This window comes from Physcomitrium patens, chromosome 2 (assembly GCF_059467195.1).
Source record: "Physcomitrium patens ecotype Gransden chromosome 2, ASM5946719v1, whole genome shotgun sequence".
In the NCBI taxonomy this organism is placed as follows: Eukaryota; Viridiplantae; Streptophyta; class Bryopsida; order Funariales; family Funariaceae; genus Physcomitrium; species Physcomitrium patens.
In genome coordinates, this window is record NC_143411.1 from 2,859,637 (window position 1) to 2,879,891 (window position 20,255).

The 20,255-nt window shown below is 36.3% G+C and overlaps 1 protein-coding gene across 1 annotated transcript; it reads right to left on the minus strand.

Moving 5' to 3' along the window:
• Window positions 1–1,932: 1,932 nt before the first annotated feature.
• On the minus strand, window positions 1,933–5,822 carry LOC112295726 (long-chain-alcohol oxidase FAO4A). Its single transcript, XM_024547617.3, has 5 exons — window positions 4,987–5,822; window positions 4,570–4,848; window positions 3,236–4,475; window positions 2,873–3,121; window positions 1,933–2,773 (listed from the first exon to the last, which is right to left on the minus strand). Exons 1-5 carry the CDS (start codon window positions 5,308–5,310, stop codon window positions 2,472–2,474), a joined length of 2,394 nt encoding a protein of 797 aa, XP_024403385.1. The 5' UTR covers window positions 5,311–5,822; the 3' UTR covers window positions 1,933–2,471.
• Window positions 5,823–20,255: the final 14,433 nt, after the last annotated feature.

Consider the following 20,255-nt stretch of genomic DNA (forward strand, 5'->3'; position numbering starts at 1 on the left):
CTAGTCCTCAAAACCTTGAATTTTGAGACCATAATCCACAAAAATCTTCATGCTTTTTAATCCAACCGTTCAATCAAACCCAAATTCATAGTACACATTAAACACAATTACATCCACAAATCCAAAAAATTTCACCCGTGCATCTGTTATCAAACTCTTGAAATTGTCCAAAATGTTAATTCTATTTTATTTCCAAAAACTAGAGTCATTGAAAACAACAACAACTTTGCAAAGCTCTTAGAAAGTCATTATCTACTCAAATCCCTTAAAATCAGTGCCTACAAAAATTCTATCAAGTCTCCTCTAAATCCCACAATTCAATCAATATAAGAACCCCTGAATTATTGTTGAGACTCAATTTTGTGTCTTAGAATCTATTTTCAATCCAGATTCATAACTGGCCCTCTCCAGGTATCAATATTTAGTTTTTTTAGGTAATTTTTTCTAAAACCAACTCTTAACTCTCTCCTACATATGCATATATCTTTTATTTTTCTAATCTACCCTATTTTACCTTATTTATTGCCCTACAAAGTAAGTAGAAGTCACTTTTCTAAAAAGGCAGTATCACTACTAAAATTTTTATTACCTTCTTATATTTTATCTATATTTTTTTACTTTATCTTTTAACTTGGTTCTTCTATAACAAGATCCATATTATTATCTTTCACCATATAATCATAGTACAACACAATAACGTTTTTTATACACATGCATTATGCCCTAAAGAATGAGAATAGGTACAAAATCAATACCTTAACTTTGAGCACTTATATCTTTTTCTCAAAAACTCCAAAGTATACAAAATTTTCACTAAAACCATATAATAAGGCCTCAAGCAGCCTCCTTAAAGCCTATTGGGCATGGCTTTTGGCCAATAAGAATGAAGATTTTCATCATCTATCTCCATTCATCCATATGGTTGGTCTAACTATCTTTTTTTACACAAAATCTTTTTCTAATCTTTTTTATAATAAGTTTTAGAGAGTATGTGCTCTAAACACTAAATAAAAAAAATAAAACAAGATTTCAAGAATCACCAATGCCTAATAAAGGTGGTTCTAAATATATAAAAACTATTATCAATATAAAATCAACCACAATAATAGCTCTTTCAAACTTACTACTTCAAAGTAGTAATCTAATCATATTTTGTAATCCATAAATCTTCACACTTTAGATTTTTGTGGTTAAAAGAAGAAATTAGAAAAATTATATTACTTTGAATTTTGAATTTCTTCTTAATTTATCCAAAAAATATAAATACACAAAAAACATGCCTTATATCCAAAATAATCAAACTTCTATTTGAATGACTTGTACAAAAATTTTAATAAAATTTGATGTTTAATAAGATTTGTTGCTAATACTTTATAAATTTTGCATGTTATTATTAAATATTTAAAAATATTTACTCTTTTAAATTATTAATATATTTATACAATTAACTTGCAAAAACAAATTAACAAAGAACAAAGATAGTACATTTATATATTAATATTTTTAAAATGGCTTTTGCATTAATTACTATTTTTTACTTTCTACATTTTTTAAAATATTTTTATAGAAATTAATATGTAAAGTGTTATTTTCTAAATGAAATCATATGCAAATAAAAACAATAGATTTTATCTTACTATTCTCTAATCAAGAAACTTTTTAGAACCTACAATAAAATTTGTTTGATAAGTTTATGTATATTTTTCATCAATTATTATATCAGTTAATAAAATTTAAGAAAGAAATATAAATACAAGTATATAAAATTTAAAATGCATGTGACATAAGATAATTTGGAATATCTAAAATAAATACTTTCATTTAGGTAATAAAAATCAAATTTATCATGCAAATTGGACAATCAAGCATTTATTTTCATTAAATTCGCCACTAATTATGATATTCAAACCAGAAAATTTCACTAAAAGAATATACACATTTTTAAGGATTTTATTTCTTAATCATACAACAAAAAACAAAAAGAAATCCCAAACTGCATAAAATTAGTTAGTTGTACATAATTTTAGCTTACCACACCAACATTCTGTAATCAAAACAAAAGACAAATATACACTGTAAACACATTGTCAAAACTGTGCTTCAACAGTAGAAACCAAGGTATTAAATTACTTTACAGACAAACCTGGGAAAAATCCTTTTTGATTGCACGATGCATGCAATAAACAGAAGGTTGTGTGCAGGTCAAAGAGGCTCAGAAAAGCATATTAAAAAGTAGAAGGAAGAAAAAAAAAAAAAAAAAAAAAAAAAAAAAGAGCAAGGGACGTCGCAGCGAAAGTAAAAAGATAAAGTAAAACGAGAAAGTAAAAGCAAAAGACAAAAAAAAGTGGAACAGAAGTTGGCGCACAGGTCGGTGAGGCTCATTGAAGTAGATATTAAAACGTCAAGTCTGGACTGAAAAGAGTAGTGGCGGGGCCGGGTATCAACCATCACGAGCGCGGGGGGTGGGGGTGCTACTTCGCGGAAGAAGCGCCGTGAAGAAAATGAGCGACGGAATCGGCGGTGCAGTATGCGATGGACTGAATAGTGACCATAGGATTGACGCCGGACGATGTCGGTAGTACGCTGCCGTCGGCGACGAACACACCTTCCGCCTCCCATGTCTCCCCCCTCGCATCCACCGCCGACGTTCGTGGGCTTGTGCCCATGCGACAACTGCCCAGCTGATGCGCCGACGCAATTTGTATCGACGATTGCCTCGCGCGCCGCCGCTTCACCCTATCCAAATACTCTTCGATTTGCGCTGGCGTCGCACCTGCAGTGACCACGATGCAGTTCGATGAGTCAGTCCGAATTGGCCAGTTTGAGTTACAATGCTTCGGAATCTAGCTAGGGTTTGTGGAGATTTCATTGCCTTTCACTTTGAACCGCTCGCCGTCCAGCTGTTGGGTGCCGATTTCCACTGCTCCGGCTGCTACCAGGATGCGCAGGCTTTGGATCATTCCTGCTATTAACGTCTGCTCGTCATACGGCGAAATTTTGTAACTGTACATGGGGAGTCCGTCGTTGTCTATTTTCGCCGTGCCAAAGCCTTTGTCTCGGGTGACGACTGTTATGTGGGAGGTTCGGGCATGGTGCAGTAGACGCTCTTTGCCATCAGCGCCTAGATGCAGTGCAGACACCGGAAACGCAAGGTCAGTGCTTAGTGCTTTTTCTATATGTCAGAAGCGACCATAATCGTTGGGTTGAAGGGGGAGATTGTAGATGATTGCGTTACCTGATTGCCATGGGTGGAATGCTGCAAAGACTGCAGGATGGAACACTCCCGTCTCGAGAAGACCGCCATACTCCGTCGGCTTGCGCAGTGTGACAGGCGAGTACGTTGTCATGATCCCCCCTTCGTAAGATTTTCCTTTCGGTTCAACTTCTTCGGGGAAGTAACCAAAACATGTGGTTGCCGGATGCACTCGGAGATACTTGCCAATGTTGGGATTCTTAAGGCCACTTCGGAGAAGCAGAGGCGGAGTCAGCAGCGCTCCGCAAGCGATCACAGTGGCGTTTGCCTTGACAAAAATCCGAGTCGATCCTTCACCAATCGTCGCCACGACTCCGTGACCTTTCCTGGCCTTCTTGCCACCAGGATTTGCATCATGGAACACATGCTTTGCATGACAATTTGACAGAATCACAGCGTTGCCGGTATTCACGGCGTCAACGAGCCACGTCTCGGCGGTCGACTGCTTCTTCCCCGTTGGACACCCATAGCTGCACCACCCGCAGTAGTGACCAGGGGAGCAGTTCCTCTGCAATGTGCCGCACTCATAGCCCAGTTTCTTGCATCCCTCTAGCAGCACTGTATTTTGCAAGCTGTGCTTGTCAACCTCCGGTTGCACTGCAAGACGCTTCCACACTGCTTGCATGGCCTGCTCGTATTGCGCGCTGGTGAATAGGTCGAGGCCGTGATCGTTCACCCACTCGTTTCGCACATGCTCCGGCGTTTTGAACGAAACGCACCAGTTGACGGCCGTGCCGCCACCGACTGTCTTGCCAGCAATGAGCGACACGCCTCCGTCATCGGTCGATTGAGCTCCCATCTTCTCGTACATATTCACCATCCCCGGTCCTTCTAGAGAAGTAATGTCCTGCGCCGCAAAGTACTGGCCTTTCTCAAGCACCAAAACCTTGAACCCCTGCTTTGCAAGAACAGCCGCCATGACTCCGCCCCCAGATCCTGATCCCACAATCACAACATCGCATTCCATGTAGATGTCACTCGAGCTCTCCGAATATCCCCACTTCCTCGATTGTACTCTGAAGCTCTTAATTTCGTCAAGAACCGAGAACCCCTTCGCCCCGAGGATTGCCTTGAGACGAACTCCCGCCTCCTTGGCGTCAACATGACCGTCTCCGAGTGGCCTTGGTTTCCAATACTCCTCCTTGCTCCTGCTCCGCACCGTGGGATCCATGCCAGTGTACCCGATCGCCTTCCATGCCGCATTCTCTCCCTCGTCATTAATCTAATAATCCAAAATACCATGTGCTTAAGTGCATATTACACACAAAATCCCGTTGTTTGAGGGGTCGACAACATCAAAATTCAGGTAAACTAACCTTAGAGTAAAGAGTATATCCTGTGATGGATTTCATGGACTTGAACAATCGTCGCAACGGAGAGAGTAGGCTTGTCGACCAGCCCTGCAGCATCTTCTCTCGCTCTTCAGGGGTTAGATTAGCGAATTTCCTAAAGAAAGGGTACTTAAGAGACACCGTGTTCACTCCGCCCCCGCAAGCCAAAAGAGCTGTACCCCACCCTGTGCCCAAAAGCTGCAGCACTGCAAGCACGGACTTCAGCACAGGAGGCCTCATCAATACTTCGAGAATGGCTGCCATCTGCATCAAACGTTCAGACGAGTTTCATCAATTCAAAATTCTCTTCTTAGTAATCATATTATCACAATTGGATTCAATCTTTTGGCTTCCAGAGTGGTTCCTGTGAATAAAACTTCGAAGGTTCATGACGAAACGTACCACGTTAATTATATCTTCGTCGGAGGCTTTTAATTTGTAAAATCTGGCAACATCTTCAGCCGTCACGCCTGGCATAAGCTCAAATTCCTCGCCGGCTTTGAAGGGCGGTGGCAGCGAAGGAACAAAGGTATCGGCAATTGACTTTAGCGATTCGAACTGGGTTGGGGAGAGATTGTGATTTCTCGGAGGTGTCCATCGAAGAAGCGCAGGATGGCCGTGTACTACAGGTTTATTCCTATCACACTTCACGTCGTCTTGAAAATCCGGGCTCCCCTCGGGCTGGGTACCATTTTCAAACTCCGCTTGACCATTTCCAATCGCCATGTCCAAACCCCTCCTGGTGCCCTAATAATAAAACCAAGCTAGACTCTCTGACCTTTCTGTGGAATATCCAGCATTACTTTCAACTGCATTCTTCCGAACGATTGGCCCGACTAACAGGGGTTGAAGCACACAAATGTCATCATAGCGTTGCCTTTCGAGCTATGGCCAATTCCAATTCGGCCCAACTTTCACAAATTGGCCCGACGTTTACTTGATGTTTGGATGGTGAAGAGGTTCCATGCAGCACACTAACTTGACGCTTCCTTAGAGAAGAGGCTGCCAATAAAAATAAATATAAAAGCGCAAAGGAAAAAGCAAGCCCCACTGGATCAAACATCGAATGGCGGGATATTAGAGGAATACATGGGCTAAAAGCACGATAGACTAGCCACTACGTATCAACAAAGCAGTGCGCACTGAAGAAACAAAATGCGAGTGCTTGATCCCATAAACTGGTTGGATAAACTCCCATGCAAGTGGTACAAATTTGCAGACGCTCAGAGGGGTAGCGTGTTCAGGTGGGGAGGCTGATGGCTCGCTGGCTCAACGCCGCATTGAACTCCTGTCCAGGTCCACGAAACTAGCTATACCCCCCACCACCAGTCTGGCCCCTGGGGGGTGGGCCTGTCACACGAGTATACGGAGCGGAGATGGCAGCGAAGAGGGACAGAAGCGGGCAGCTGATAACAACGCCAACGCTGCAGAGATTACCAAGAGCGGTCGCACCTAGCTACCCAGCCCTGCAACGTCAACGTGAGCGTCGGTTCTGGAGTCACGAAGGCTGGCGGAGGTGTTCTATTGCGATGGCGATGGCGATGGCGACAGCGGACCGAGCCGAGTACACACTCACTTCCATTGCAGAAGATCAGTGGTTCGTCCCATTCCAAGGACGGCGATCATGAACTCATAACTCACCATCCCTCCATCTTCCAGATCCCTAAATAGTGACAGACTTAATGACGCCCCACCCCCGTCTCTGCCATCGCCTCTACAATCCGAGCCCATCCACAAACAACCAAATTTAATCCTCCATATTCACCTCACTCTCTCACTCGCCATCTCCCTCTTTCTCTCTCTGTCCTGTCGCCACCAAATGCTCGTTTACTGTTCCCTGCTCCTTTCTTCGTCTTCGTCTTCGTCGTCGTCGCCACTGTTAGTTAATTTCGTCTACTTCGTCTACTTCGTCTACTTCGTCTACTTCATTATCTGCCTCCTCTTCGGGATATTTGTGTCGCAGTGGAGCTTAGCATTGACGCCTCCGTCGCTGCGGTACCCAGTTGCTCAGTTTGTAGATTCAACGCCCGAACCCGGAGTTCCGGTGCAGCCCCCTTCACTTTCATCCCGGCTATGCATGCAGGGCCCCATTCTCTGGCTTCGTTTGCTCTGTCCACGCTGCATGCAATCTTCCGTTGCCACCCGGGGCTCTGTTTCTCCACTCACTTGTAACCTAGAAGTAACCCATCTTCACTCAGTTTATCCGCTCACGTGTACCACATTCAATGTCCCTGTAAGTCTTAAACACATTCACACACACAAGATATAATTATGTATGAGTATATATAATAAAACAATATAATGTTGAGGAGGTTGATTTTTGAAATATGATTATTTAAGATAATTTTGGAAGCATTTATTTTACATACCAATACGAATAATTTTACTCGTTGTATGCAAACATTTAGTTCATTATTTTCAGAGTTTTGAAACGATTTCTTTGTTGATGTTTAAGGATTAGAAATTTATGAGTTTCTGTATTTTGTGTGTACACTAAAAATACACATCCATAAAGAATGTTGAAGTAGCTATGATTAAGAATACTTTTTTGTTGATTCTAGAATCATCATTTATTTGCAAATATATATTTTATGTAATTAAGGGAAAATATCACACATGCCCCTGAATTTTCCCGAAATATCAAGAATATCCCTCAAGTTTTGATAGTCTCACATCTACCCCTGCATTTTGTGATAATTGCAAAGAATGCGCTATGGGCTGATAAGCTGTGTGTCTCCAGTTTGTTACAGGTTTAACTGGGGCCCGGAGCGGCACTTTTCTGCAGTGCCTGGGCCCCGCGGAAATCCCCCATCCCCGCTGCAGTCGCAGCAAGGGGGTAGTCTCCCGCACCGCACCACCAGAATCCTCTTTACTCTGCCTACTTGGGCGTTCAATTTGGCAATTCTCTCCGAGGCTGGTTTGGTGAGAGGAATGCCAGTCTCTCTCGAGGAGTACCATTGCTTCGCTGTTACTGTATTATAATGTGCTCGTCGAGCTGAATGCGTACCAAATAGCAGGTTGATATGAGGACTATCTATAGCTCTCGGTGAAGGGGTAACTACCAGCTCCTCTTGTTTGCTGGGGAAAGTGGACAGTGCTTCCACAGGAGCTATTCTCTTCAACTGAAAAAACAAATAAGAACTGCAGCCCAATGTTTATTTCAAGTAATCAATTCTTTGAAATTCATGGTAATTGTGTGATATATTTTCACCTCCACATACGTCACAGAACTTCGATCTTTACAATCCTCTGCAAGTCCTCCAAAAACAACAATTGAAACACTGAACCGCCAGACAGATGAAAAGTAGAAATCCGAACACAAGCAAATGTTTGTTTACATACAAACATCACTTCATTCTTCGAATAACACCAATCGACCTTTCAACAACATACATATATTATGCCATACTATTATCTTCTGTCAAAATATGTTGTTGACTTTTGATCCATACTATTGATATGTAATTCTTTTCATTTTTCAAAAAGAAGGTGATGTTGATTAGTTATTTTGAAAAATAATTTTATCATAGAATACCAAAATAAAATATATACTAATCTTTTAATTTCCAGGATTATTTTTATAAAAAACAGTTGATAGGATCTTAATAATATAAAAATCAGCATATTTTTAAATGATTTATTTATTGATTTAAAAATTATTAATATATATATATATATATATATATATTTATGTATATTTCATGATGTAAAATTTTAGTACATAAATTCTTGTATTGTGTGTTTTTACTTTAATTCTTTATTAAAAGAAAGTTTGATTGAAGTTTGGATGTGAAAATTTTCCTTTACTAATTTTAAAGATCACAAGCAATTAATTTTTTGTAGCAAAATGGTAGTTGTTGTAATTATCTCATGCCCCTAAAATTAAATGATTGCGATGTTTTCAATGGTCTTGTTTGCCTTAAGTTTTTTTTTTTTTTTTTTTTTTTTTTGTTTAAATGATTTCTAGTACCTTGTCTTTTCTTTTTCTTTGTGAAACTTGGAAGATTTTGATTAAAATTTTTATTTTTATTTTTATTTTAAATTTTTGTTGAATAAATTTAGTTCTTTAATGACATCTTAAAGAAAGATTATTATTTTTTTCTAAACTTAAATTGAAATGAATTTTGATAGGAGGCTACAATTTTTTTATTCAAAGACATAATTACATGTTGACTATACTTATTCTTTTATGTCTATATAAATTTATAGTATTATTCATTTTAAAATTAAAATTATTTTAATAGAATAAAAATGATTTTCTATAAATCTAGTAATATCTATATTTGGATTGAAAATTACATGTTGTTTTTTGTAAGTCTATAATTTATTAGTAGTCATTTGAAAATTAAATATATATATATATATATATATATATATATATGTAGTTCTTTTAATTAACTCACAATATTATCATAATTTGATTCAAAATATAACTATTGAAAATAAAATTAAATATCATATGAAGTAGCATGCCAACGTTGGAACTAAATCGGTTTCTTATAAGTTGTACAATTATGCCTAATATTCTTACATTAACTATATCTAAGCATTCTTTTGGTTAGTCTTAAATCCTCTATATAGATGCGATGATTCTTTTGGTGGCTGAGTAGACTTTGTATTAAGGATGGTTGGATTGAAGCAACATCAATTTCATTGTCGCTTGGTTCTATTTAATACTTAATGGATGATATTAGAATGATGGCTATTGCATAAATTACTTTTGAGATGCAATAGTATAAAAATAAGCAGTGTAATTGGCAACAAATTGTTATATGAATAGCAAAGCACTAATTACATACATACATGGGATTTTAGATAGCTGCTACTATTTGCAAGTACATGTGGAATTTTCTAAATTCAAAACATGAGATAATTGCTCTGACATACATTCAAATATAAAAGCAAAAGAAAGAATGATATTGTATCTTTGTATAAATACTTGCAACCATTTGATATGCTATTCTATACTTATTGACAATAGTCTAGTAATTATATTAGCTATGATATGTCATTCATTGTACCATGCCATGAATTGATAACAAATTATTTCTAGCATTGGAATTAGTGGCATTTCATGTGCTTCCAAGATCTAGGAATTTAGAGATTCCATAATACTTAAAGTCATATAGCCAAATTGGTTTTTGTCAAACTATAATGATATCCAATATTGTGATTTAGTGCTTATTAAGTACTTTGCAGCTTCTTTTGATATAGTCTAAACTATTGAAAATTCCATATTAAAATCAAAAACAATTGGTGCTCGTGTTGTTGCCCAAAAAACTCATACAAGCATAGGATACTTAAATTACCATTGGAAATTCTCCACTAAATGGCACATACAAAATACATACTTGCATGTTCGAAATGCAAGGTTGACAGCATCAATGAGACCATTCTATCAATCAAACAAAAATGTGAACTTTGAAAGTTCACTACTCACTAGATGGAATGCAAAAATTGATTTCTTTAGTTTTTGCAAAAACCACAGCCAATTCTTGTTATTTTCAACATTGACAATACTAAATGCAATAACAAATTCACCCATACTTGTCAATTAAGATTGTAATGCATACAATTTCACAATTTATAAGTATTATTGGAACACTTCACAATATACTGTATTGGGTCGGATTTGACAATAGATGTTTTATAATGCTTGCTAGTTGCATTATGAGACATAGCTTCTTTCAATTCCTTAATATTACTGAAAATAATATCCACTATAAGAGCACTTATCAATTTGAAGGGAGATTCTTACTCACCAAATTCCTCAAAAGGCAAATATGTTCATTGTTGATTACTTCACAAGCATCATCCACTAATATTCTCCAGAGCTTGGAGAGACAAATAACTTTTTTGATAAAGCTTAAATCTATGATAAACACACAATAAAGCATCAATAGTATATTTTTTGATCTGTTATAACTAGTTAGCTTAACAAAATTCTATAGCAAAAATACATGCCAAAAATCTTTTATCAAAAATATAGGCCATAAATATTTTAATATATTGCAAAATTATTAAAAATATATCAGAAATACATTAAAAGAAAATGCATTAGAAATATCAAATACATTATATAAAAAATAATCAAAAATATAAAATAACAGAAAAGATGCATTAGAAAAACTATATCTGATATCAAAAATATAAAATAACAGAAATAAATGTATAAATGTTCCACAGATTGTGTCCTCAGCGCAAGGCAATCAAACGTATCAACGCAGGGCTTTACGAAACCAGCCGCGCATGCGCGTAGCTCTAAACAAGGCTGTATAAGTTTCCAAGACTCGGATGGACGAAGTGTCTGGAAAGAGATCCACATTGACACAATCGGACGCAACAGCCGCTCGCTCTCGTTTGAAACAGTCCACATCCTCAACCCTTCCATGAGCGCGACCAGCCTGGAACACACTAGCTACCTCAACCCACTCAGTGCAAACAACAGTCCTCATCGCATGGAGGGACTCAGTACATGGAACTCCCCACGACAGTTATGAGCCCTGGCATTGGAGAAGTGCAGCGGTCTTCTGGGGGCATTGCGATGAACTCTGCAAGCGCCACTTAGTATCCCTCAGCTCCGAACACACCAGGGCAACGCAATTACAATGTACCCAGCCTGAGACGTGGAAGTCCTGCTATGCCCGCAATGATGGCGATTCCTCATTCTCCTCAAAATATCAACATTGTTAGTCCACAACTTAGACCGTTGGAGTAGAGTCCTAAGTTAACCCAAATCCACATCACACTGCATGTGGTTCTACATCAAGGAACTACAAATCAGTATCTCGGGAATGAAAGATGAGAACCATAATTATCTAGGAAAAAAAAATTGACTGCCGCTAATTGGTATGAAAATTAATGACTTGAATCGCTTCATCTCCGCTTTACCATCATTGACTCTAGAATTGTGAAGGAAATAATGTCATCCGTTGCTGGAATCAGTTCATGGCTCTGCGAGGCGAAATTTTTAGGTCTGATGTGATCTGTTTTATGTAACAGTTACCAACTATTAGAGCTTCATTTCTCTCAATGTGCCATTCACAACATCTGCCTGCCAATTAAAAGATACGAAGATTTCCTACGCATGTACCTCAAGGGCCAACTTCACTCCTATTGATTTCAAAAATTTCAAAGTTTCTCATGATCCAATAATCGAAATCGCTTCCCCTTTTCACAACAGATCGGATCGGTAATGTTGTTTACTGACGGTGTAGAGTCTCACGGTGCGCTGGAATGGTAGGTTATAGGATAGCAAAGATATGTGATTCTAGACATGTGTAATGCCATGCGATCAACACGATGCGGCGTGGCCACTCCTTTTATATTGGCCTTGGCCTCTTGCGGGGGGCTCCTTCAATCTCATTGCATGAGCTGCAGCCTTGGACTGGATTTCTCATAATTTGATTCGTGACATTCCCCAATCTTGCACCATGAATTTTGTGCGAGGTGGATGGGGAGGCGCTAAGGAGTATCAGTTGCATTACGTAACTAGACATGGTTATTGCTCCTAGGGGCATTTTTACAATTATCACAAAAGGCAGGGGTAGATAAGATATTATCAAGAATTGAGGGGTATTCTTGATATTTCGGAAGAATTCAGGCACACATGTGATATTTTCCTATAATTAACTACAAAACTTTTGCTAACTACTATATATATATATATATATATATATATACATTTCTTTACACACAGACATAACTTTTCTTTTGAAATAAGAATCTAAAGCATACGTAAAAATGTATTCAAATTTTATTTCTTTGTCAAGAATGAGTATATTGAGCGTATATGGTATATGTGGAGCACAAATATATAAATATATATATATATATATATACACACACACACACATAAGTGTGATGATTTCATGGCATGTTACAGTCGACAGAAGCTCCATCTCAATCAATGAACAAACCACTGAAGATGAAAAAGAGAAAGAATTTCTGACAAACGTTTTATTTATTTTTTCAAGGTTCTGTAATTGGATGTCAGTGGTTGTCGTCTTAAATTCAAAAAGTTGCATTATGAACCTGTCTTCTTCAAAATTAGCAAAGTGACATTAAATAAGTTTATTCGTATAAAATGTAAAGCTGAGTTTGCAAATCACATCCTCCTCGAAGGTTTTTACTTCCTTGTCTATATCTTCATAAATATATTTAAATACACAAGTATGTAATTTATTCTTATTCATTACTTGAGTTCTCGAGAACAAGGCCACATAATTCTTAAGGTATTTTCCCACCTTGCCTAGATCTCAACACGTGATGACACGCAACAACCTCACGGGCACCTGCTTCAAAGATTAGCACTTCGCATGCAACAAAAAAGGCTCTGTAGGGCGATGTTATTCCACTACGTAGCATCGGCGACGACTTCGCGACAGCGTCATACAGAAGCACGCCAGCTGCCCCGCAGCCACCGTTTTCTAGTCTGGCATCCTCGGGACGTGCTCAGCATCTGCAGTACCCATGTGACGACTGACTTCAATCGTCTGATTTCAAATCAAGTCAAATCTGGGAGCCGTGGAGGAGGAGGAGGAGGAGGAGCAGCGCTACACAATCTCGACAGTCACACCCTCCCCATTGCAATCCGATGATTGCTAACTGTAAATTAAGTGAGAGAGGGAATAGGATCCAAGGAAAATGTGTTTTTTACACACAATTAATGTCTAAGAATAACTATCTGCTTGGCCAGTCAGTACACTCTCTCTGTAATGGATGATTTCTGTCAATAGGACGAGATTTTCAATACCTCATTTCAAGGACTACTTGAGGTGAACCTTAAAGAGCAGTCTGGGATTTCATTTTTACTTCTATTGTGGAGTGTGCTGCTAGTCAATGATGAACACCAAGGTTTCTCTAGTGAATTCTTATATTTGAGATTGTTGTCAGTTTATTATCTATAGTTGTATCTTCAATGGTCAATAATCTGATTTGCTTTAGTTATGTGGGAGTTATGCATAGGTCTTGTTGTAGTCAGTGGCATTATTTTTGAAGGAATTATGTATAGGTCTTGTGGTTGATGGCATTAGTTTTGAGGGAGTTATGCATAGGTCTTGTTGATTGTCTTGAGGCGGTTCTTACACAGTGTCATATGGATGTACTTAAGCAAGTTCATTAAGCTAAGAATGGATAGAAAAAAAACCTATAGAGATTTTTGATTATGTTGTTTTTATTAAAGGCTTCTAATTTGAATTTGTTATAGTTTTTATTTTTTAAAATGATAAATTGAATTGACAATAGTAGTAGATAAAAGAGAGGATTTGCAAAGTTCAGACATATGTGAATATTATAGATCCAATGTTGTTTGTTTTGACCAATCTGTAGTGTCTAAAGTATCTAGGATTTGAAAGGACTATGTAGTTATGAAAGGTTTAAGATGTGGAATGTATATAAGTTGGAGTAAGTGCAAGGAAGTTGTGAAGGGATTTTTTGATGCCAAATTTAAGGATTTTAGATCCTACCAGAAAGTTGTAGATTATCTAAGATTTACTAAGAGGATTTCATCAAGTAATATTGACATATTAGTTAATACTAGAAAGTTGCAATGTTGTTCAAACTTGAGTTAAGGCAGGACTTTTGTATAGATATCTATAGGTTGTGAATCCATGGAAATGTAATTTTATCTAATTTCTCTTATAAAATGATGATGTATCTCTATATGCTTGGTTCCTGCATAGAACACAAGATTTTTGGTTAATTTAATTACAAATTAGTTGTCACAATGTAAAAAGAGATAGAAATTTTGCATATCTAATACAAAGTTTTTGTTGTTGTTATTGAAGAAAAGTGAAGATGATATGGACAAGATGGTATCTAATTCAATAAGTAGTCTTTTAATAAGATTACTTTGAAGGTTTCTAATGAGAGACTTATGTATTCAAATTCTATTGATGATTTTACTATTTTTTATTAGTTCTTATTTTATCAAATTATTATTGTCCTTGCTTTTGTAAAACAATAGCCTTCTATCAATCTATGAGTTTTTAGGCAAGATGCTTACTCAATATCTATATAGTTGTGAATATCAAGATTTAATTTCAATTAATAATATAGTCCAAAATTAGTAGTATATTTGATATATTTAAGTATATATTTGACTACTTCTTGATAAAGTGTTTATAGTTTTTCCATTTACCTCGAGATTGTATTAATAACAAAAGATAGATTGGATTGTGTAGTTATGAGAAAGTTTAATTTTCCAACTATATAACAATATTTGTAAGAATCTACTAGTGTAGCTTTTGCATCAATAAAGAGTAGCAAGCCATGATATAATGATATGTCTCAAATATTAGACATATACTATTTCTTACTAGTAATAGATAGTAGAATTTGAATCCAAAAAAACTCAGAGTACATCATCATAAATACAAGATAGATGGATAATAGGTAGCATTCTTACTTATGTTTTGTTAAAATAGACATTTTTAGATGTAATTATTTTTTATATATTAAAATCAAAGCATTTTTATACTTTGATTTGTTATCATATCCTACAAGTACAAATCTTTTGGCTTTGGAATTTAATTTGTTTCTACTTTTGCATATAAAAATATGATAAATGACCAAATATACATAAATGAGATAGGTCAAATTTCTTACTTGAAAAGAACCATAATAAAATAATCCTATGAAGAATTCAATATAAGATATAATTTGAGGTATAATTAGTAAATTGACTAATTTCTTTCCATAAATAAGATGATATATGTGTGCCAAATAATAAATTCTACATAGCCTTACAAAAATATTTATTTTTTTTCTTAACAATGTTATTTTATTGAGGTGTATATAGTGATGTAAGCTATTTTTGTATACCATTTTTAGCATAGTAAAAATTGAATCATTCAATGAATATTTTCTACTTTAATTTGTACATAAGCAAGATAGCTCTTTTTATGTTTTCTTTCAATTATTTGTTTGAAATCTTTGAAGATTTTAAAATTTTTATTTTTTTACATTTAAAAATAGAACTAAGATTTTCTTAAATAATCATCAATAAATTTTATGAAATACAAAGACCATAGGCAACTAATTTCAAAATTTCTCACAAATTATCGAGTATGCAAGTCTTACTTGTGGTTCTAACAAGAAATAATGGTGACATCTTCATGACCATTTTACAATGTGAAAGATTATATAGAGATTAAACATTGAAGTGAGCAGTTTACTTATGCTAAAAATTTGTTACTTCTACTTAAGATGCAATAACAAAATTGATAGAAAAGTTATATTGTAATAAGAATATATTTCTTGATATGGAATTGTTTATTGTATAAAGACTATTCCTTGGTTTCTTATTGCCAATAGAAAGTACATTATAAGGATGAGTTTTTGAAAAACTTTAATAATTTTGAGGGCCAAAGAGTGTATGATAGCTAGAATTGGCTAGCTTGCCAATTTATAAGAGATTTTTCATCATACTAAGAACATAAAAAAAATATGATCCAAGGCTTTATTTCAACCTAAGTTGGTAGTTCCATGTCTAGTACTTAGAAATATTCTTCTTCCAATTATAGTTATAATGGAACAAGGCCTAGTTTTAATATTATTCAAGAGGTCTAATTTTTCTATAACATAAGCACTTGTTCCTAAATCTATCAACTAAACTTGTTTTTTTTTATGAGATTTTACATCTAAGGTATATATTTCAAATGCCTTTGCTAGAGCTGCTTTATTAGATGGTACAAAAGTTTAATTATGAAGTATTATCTCAGCAGTATTATTAAAGTGGTTTGAGTGCCATTGCAATGTATTAGATTGTAATCTAGCTTCCAAGTCACAAACTAAGGCATAGGTATTTTAGCTTCATGAATCATGGAACTAAATTAGTATAATTTTCTAAATTTAAAGTATATTTTTCTTAGATCTGATACATTCATAATATGTTTGGCCTCATATTTTTAGTCTTTGAGTAAGAGACCTTGTGCATATAGAGCTAAAGGTGGTATTGCTTGAGTTGTGGAGTTGGTTGCTCTTTGCCTTGACTAAATGGAACTGAAAGACAATGCCTCAAAAACAAAGACAATAGAAGGGTCAACAATGCTCTACAACTTCTTCTCTTGAAGTAGTGTCTTGAGCTTGTAGGACCAAATAGCATAGTTTGTGACTCCTTGTAGTTTAGAACTCTTAGGATTATTTCTACTTATCATGACTAATTCTATAATGATGACTAAAATATTGTAGAAGAAAGCAAAAAGAAATGTTTTGAAAAAGAGCAAAGACTGAGGGTCTAAGACTGCTTTGATACCATAATACAATCTATAATCTATACCATATTGCTAATTGTAAATTAATTCAGATAGGAAATAAGATACAGGGAAAATGTGTTTTATACACAATTAACGTCTAAGTATAACCATTGTAATCTGCTTGGCCATTCAGTGACACTCAATCGGTAACGGATAAATGTGAAAATATTCTGACATTAGGACGAGAATATCAACACTCCCGTTGCCAACCATCGCAAGCAAACTCTCCATGTGGCCCCAACCTCACCGAGCACGATGCATCCAGTTCGCCAGAAGACGGCAACCCTGCGATCAACGAAGTTCACCGCAGCACATCAAGTCTCCATCAACGAACTGGCTGTGAGCCATCACGGCCGCCTTTCCACGGCAGCTTTACTATTGCAGCTCTCGCCATATTGGACAGATTTAACTTATCTCTTGGCGATGGCTGTCGGCAAGTCACTGTTTGCTACGGGTACGACCTCCATCTTGTTGTCGAGACCGTGGCTGAGTCCCAACGTGATCCTCCCTTGCTTGTGGGATGCAGTATGTGATTCCCGCAAGCAGCTCTGAGTTTCTTCATAGTGGTTGCATGATTGGGTAGAGCGCAAGCTGGCCGCGGTGATTGCTAAGAATGCTGTGGAGCAGGAATGCCTCGTACTGAACTACAGGCCTGCAGGTTTCCGGTTGTGGGTACTAGCTCCATGTCGCTGTCTGTCTTTCTGTATGTCTTTATGTTTGTCTTGATGCCGGATATGATTTGTGCGGCGTCCGAATCCAGTTCCTTGATGGCACCGGGAGCTCGACGTCGAGCGTGTTTTCCCGGAGCCTGTTTTGCTTCGCCCATGAGGCTTGCAATTCTAAGCCACGTTCATGCCGCATTCATACTCCATATCGTACAGGCAAACACGCAAAATGTCGTTTATTTTATTTATTGGTTCGTTCGTTCGTGAATTTATCCAGAGTTTTCACCAGAATTATCAATTAATTTGTGTTTCATTTAAGTGTCTCAATAAGTGAGAAAAGTAGAGAGAGATCCAACATCCAACATTCTGTGGGTTTTGATTGCATTGTGTGTTGTTCAGAGTTAAGAAGACAAGAAGACACATGGCATTCTGTGTGTGGTCCCATCTTTACGAGACATTTGACATTATTTTGTTTTATTCTTGTTGTTGTGATACTGTTTTAAAGGACGAATCTTTTGTGGCAATTAATTTCCACTTTTTAAGAAACATTTGGGACTTTATTTCAATACATGATGGAGAGCCTATGGTGGTATATTACACTGTTAAATTTAAATATATAAATTCTAATGTACATTAAAGTTAAATTTAAATATATAAATTCTAATGTACATTAAAGTTAAATTTAAATATATAAATTCTAATGTACATTAAAGTTAAATTTAAATATATAAATTCTAATGTACATTAAAGTTAAAATGGTAATCAATTTAAACTGTAACAAATTGTTAATTAGAATTTTTTGTTGGAAGTAAAGACCTATAATCATTACATACAAATGCTTTAATCTTCCACCATGTAATGAAAAAAATAGTTTCTAATGCATCACAATATATATATATATATATATATATATATATCAATTCATTTTTTAAAAAATTATTATATAATTTACCATACATTCTAAAGTCGAAATCATAAAAAATATGGAATCATTATAGGTTTGAGCATGTTCTTAAAAACTGTCTTGTATTCCTTATTAATTAAGAAATTATTAGGTACTATTTAAAAAATGATTAATTTTCTTAGTATATAAATTGGATTAATGTCAAAGATAAGAACTCGATGAAAAAACAATTCAGACAAGTGAGCCTTCACTCAAAGAAAAGTAACAAAATATATATAAACAAGTATATATATTGAAAGAAAAACTGGAATGGCTATTGCCAAAAGACAAGAAAACTAGAGACCCTTGAAACTAGACTAGAAGCAAGAAAGGAGTTGACAAGAGTGAAGAAGCCTTCACTCTTATCTCTATATATACTATCTAACTAGGGGCTACGTGGCGACGTTCTATAGGACCTCCAATATATGTTGACTTTGTAGGACACATGCCTTGACTTACAAGGCAAGTTCTTCTACGTGTGGGCCACATAGTTAGCTTGATCTTCAAGCTAACAACATGTGTGGCACATGGCCAACTTGTTGACCACGTTTCTAATCCAAAAAGTCAATTAAAGACACCTATGAAGTCAAAGTAACATTTATGAAGCTTCTAAGAAGCTTCCATATTAAATACTATAGAATTTACTTACTTTTACCTATTTTTACTTACTTCTACCTATTTGTATATGTAATTACTAGCTTATATGATTATGTCCGTGATATTACCCCCTCTTCTAGGGACGAGTTCCACGAGGAGCGATCATCATATGTCGAGGAAAATCTATGATGCGACGAATTGTATTCGCCACATACTCTGATCTTTGTTCTCTTCGAAGATGATTGATAGGGCCTCTCAACCATCGGTAGTGTCCCATACCAAGGCGGGAAGACCACCCAGTTATTTGATCATTGTTGAGGCCTTCGTAACTTCCTTCAAATAGAATATTTGAAACACCATCAAGAGTTGTTCCTACCTCTAGCACAATCAAAAACATCAGGAGTCCCTTTCCAAATCGTAATACCAAATGCGTTGTATCTCGCCATCTATTCGAAGAAGAACATGTCGTTCTTGAAAATCTTCATCTCGATTACGTCGTCTTGAAGGTTGTGACAATCGTAATGTCTCATCCGACAAGTCAGCAAATGAAGGCTCTTGAGTCGAATCCGCAAGTTGTTGGTTCTCCATCTCCTGAGCGTCACTACTGCAAAGAAGCTACAAACAAGAATTGAAAGTAGAATGTTATCTTACCTAGATGTTGTTTCTTTTATAAAGAAGGTCTTCATCTTGATTTTGATGGATGTCGTCGATGAAAAGCCTCCATCGCCTTTGCTGCATTTACAAGATTCTTTATTGGCTCCCATGTGCGTTCACTAATACCATATCCGCATCAATGGACAAGATATTTTAATTTATTTTGACGCCACCTTGAATCTAAGACTTCTTCTATTTCAAACTCTTTATTATTGTCTACTTCTATAGGAGGAGGTGGAGCTTGTCGTCTTCTTGGTATGTCCACTGTCTTGTATGGTTCAAGAAGAGATACGTGGAATACTGGATGAATTTTCATTGACTCCGGTAGATGTAAACGATATGCAACTGGATTGATTTGTACAGAAATAGAAAATGGTCCCAGCCTTCAATAGTCTAACTTGTCACAAGGACGAGTGGTCTTAATATTATGACGAAGTAGCCATACCTTATCACCCAAGATGAATGATGGTTGTTTCTTTCGATAGACATCCGCATTGACCTTTTGTTGTTCTTGAGCCTCTTTTAACTTTGCCTTCATCTTTGCATGTAGCTCTG